At 29.8% G+C, this 215-nt stretch overlaps 1 protein-coding gene across 1 annotated transcript in view; it reads right to left on the bottom strand.

Annotated features, from left to right (window-relative positions):
• The window catches only part of LOC119592859 (biogenesis of lysosome-related organelles complex 1 subunit 1-like), a gene marked incomplete in the record, with an annotated part of 5,448 nt that overhangs the window by 258 nt on the left and 4,975 nt on the right, over window positions 1-215 (bottom strand). Inside the window, 1 exon segment of the mRNA XM_037941754.1 lies at window positions 1-116. Within this exon segment, the coding sequence (XP_037797682.1) occupies window positions 76-116 (41 nt within the window).

Below are 215 nucleotides of genomic sequence, written 5' to 3'. Positions count from 1 at the left end.
GTTTGGCCTACACATTTGCTTATGTAATAATATAAACATTGAAAAATAATATTTAATCTGACAACATAATATAAACTATGTAGCTGATCCTCCTCCAGTGCTTGCTTGCTGTTCAACTGGAAGAAATAGAAAAATCATTAATATACAGAGAGAAAAAGAAGAAACTGCAATTTCATGATCACAATGAAGAATCATTTTCCTAACAACATACATAC

Source organism: Penaeus monodon, chromosome 31, assembly GCF_015228065.2.
Source record: "Penaeus monodon isolate SGIC_2016 chromosome 31, NSTDA_Pmon_1, whole genome shotgun sequence".
Taxonomy (NCBI): domain Eukaryota; kingdom Metazoa; phylum Arthropoda; class Malacostraca; order Decapoda; family Penaeidae; genus Penaeus; species Penaeus monodon.
Note: the sequence above shows the minus strand (reverse complement) of the source record. Positions and strands in the feature narration are given on the sequence as shown.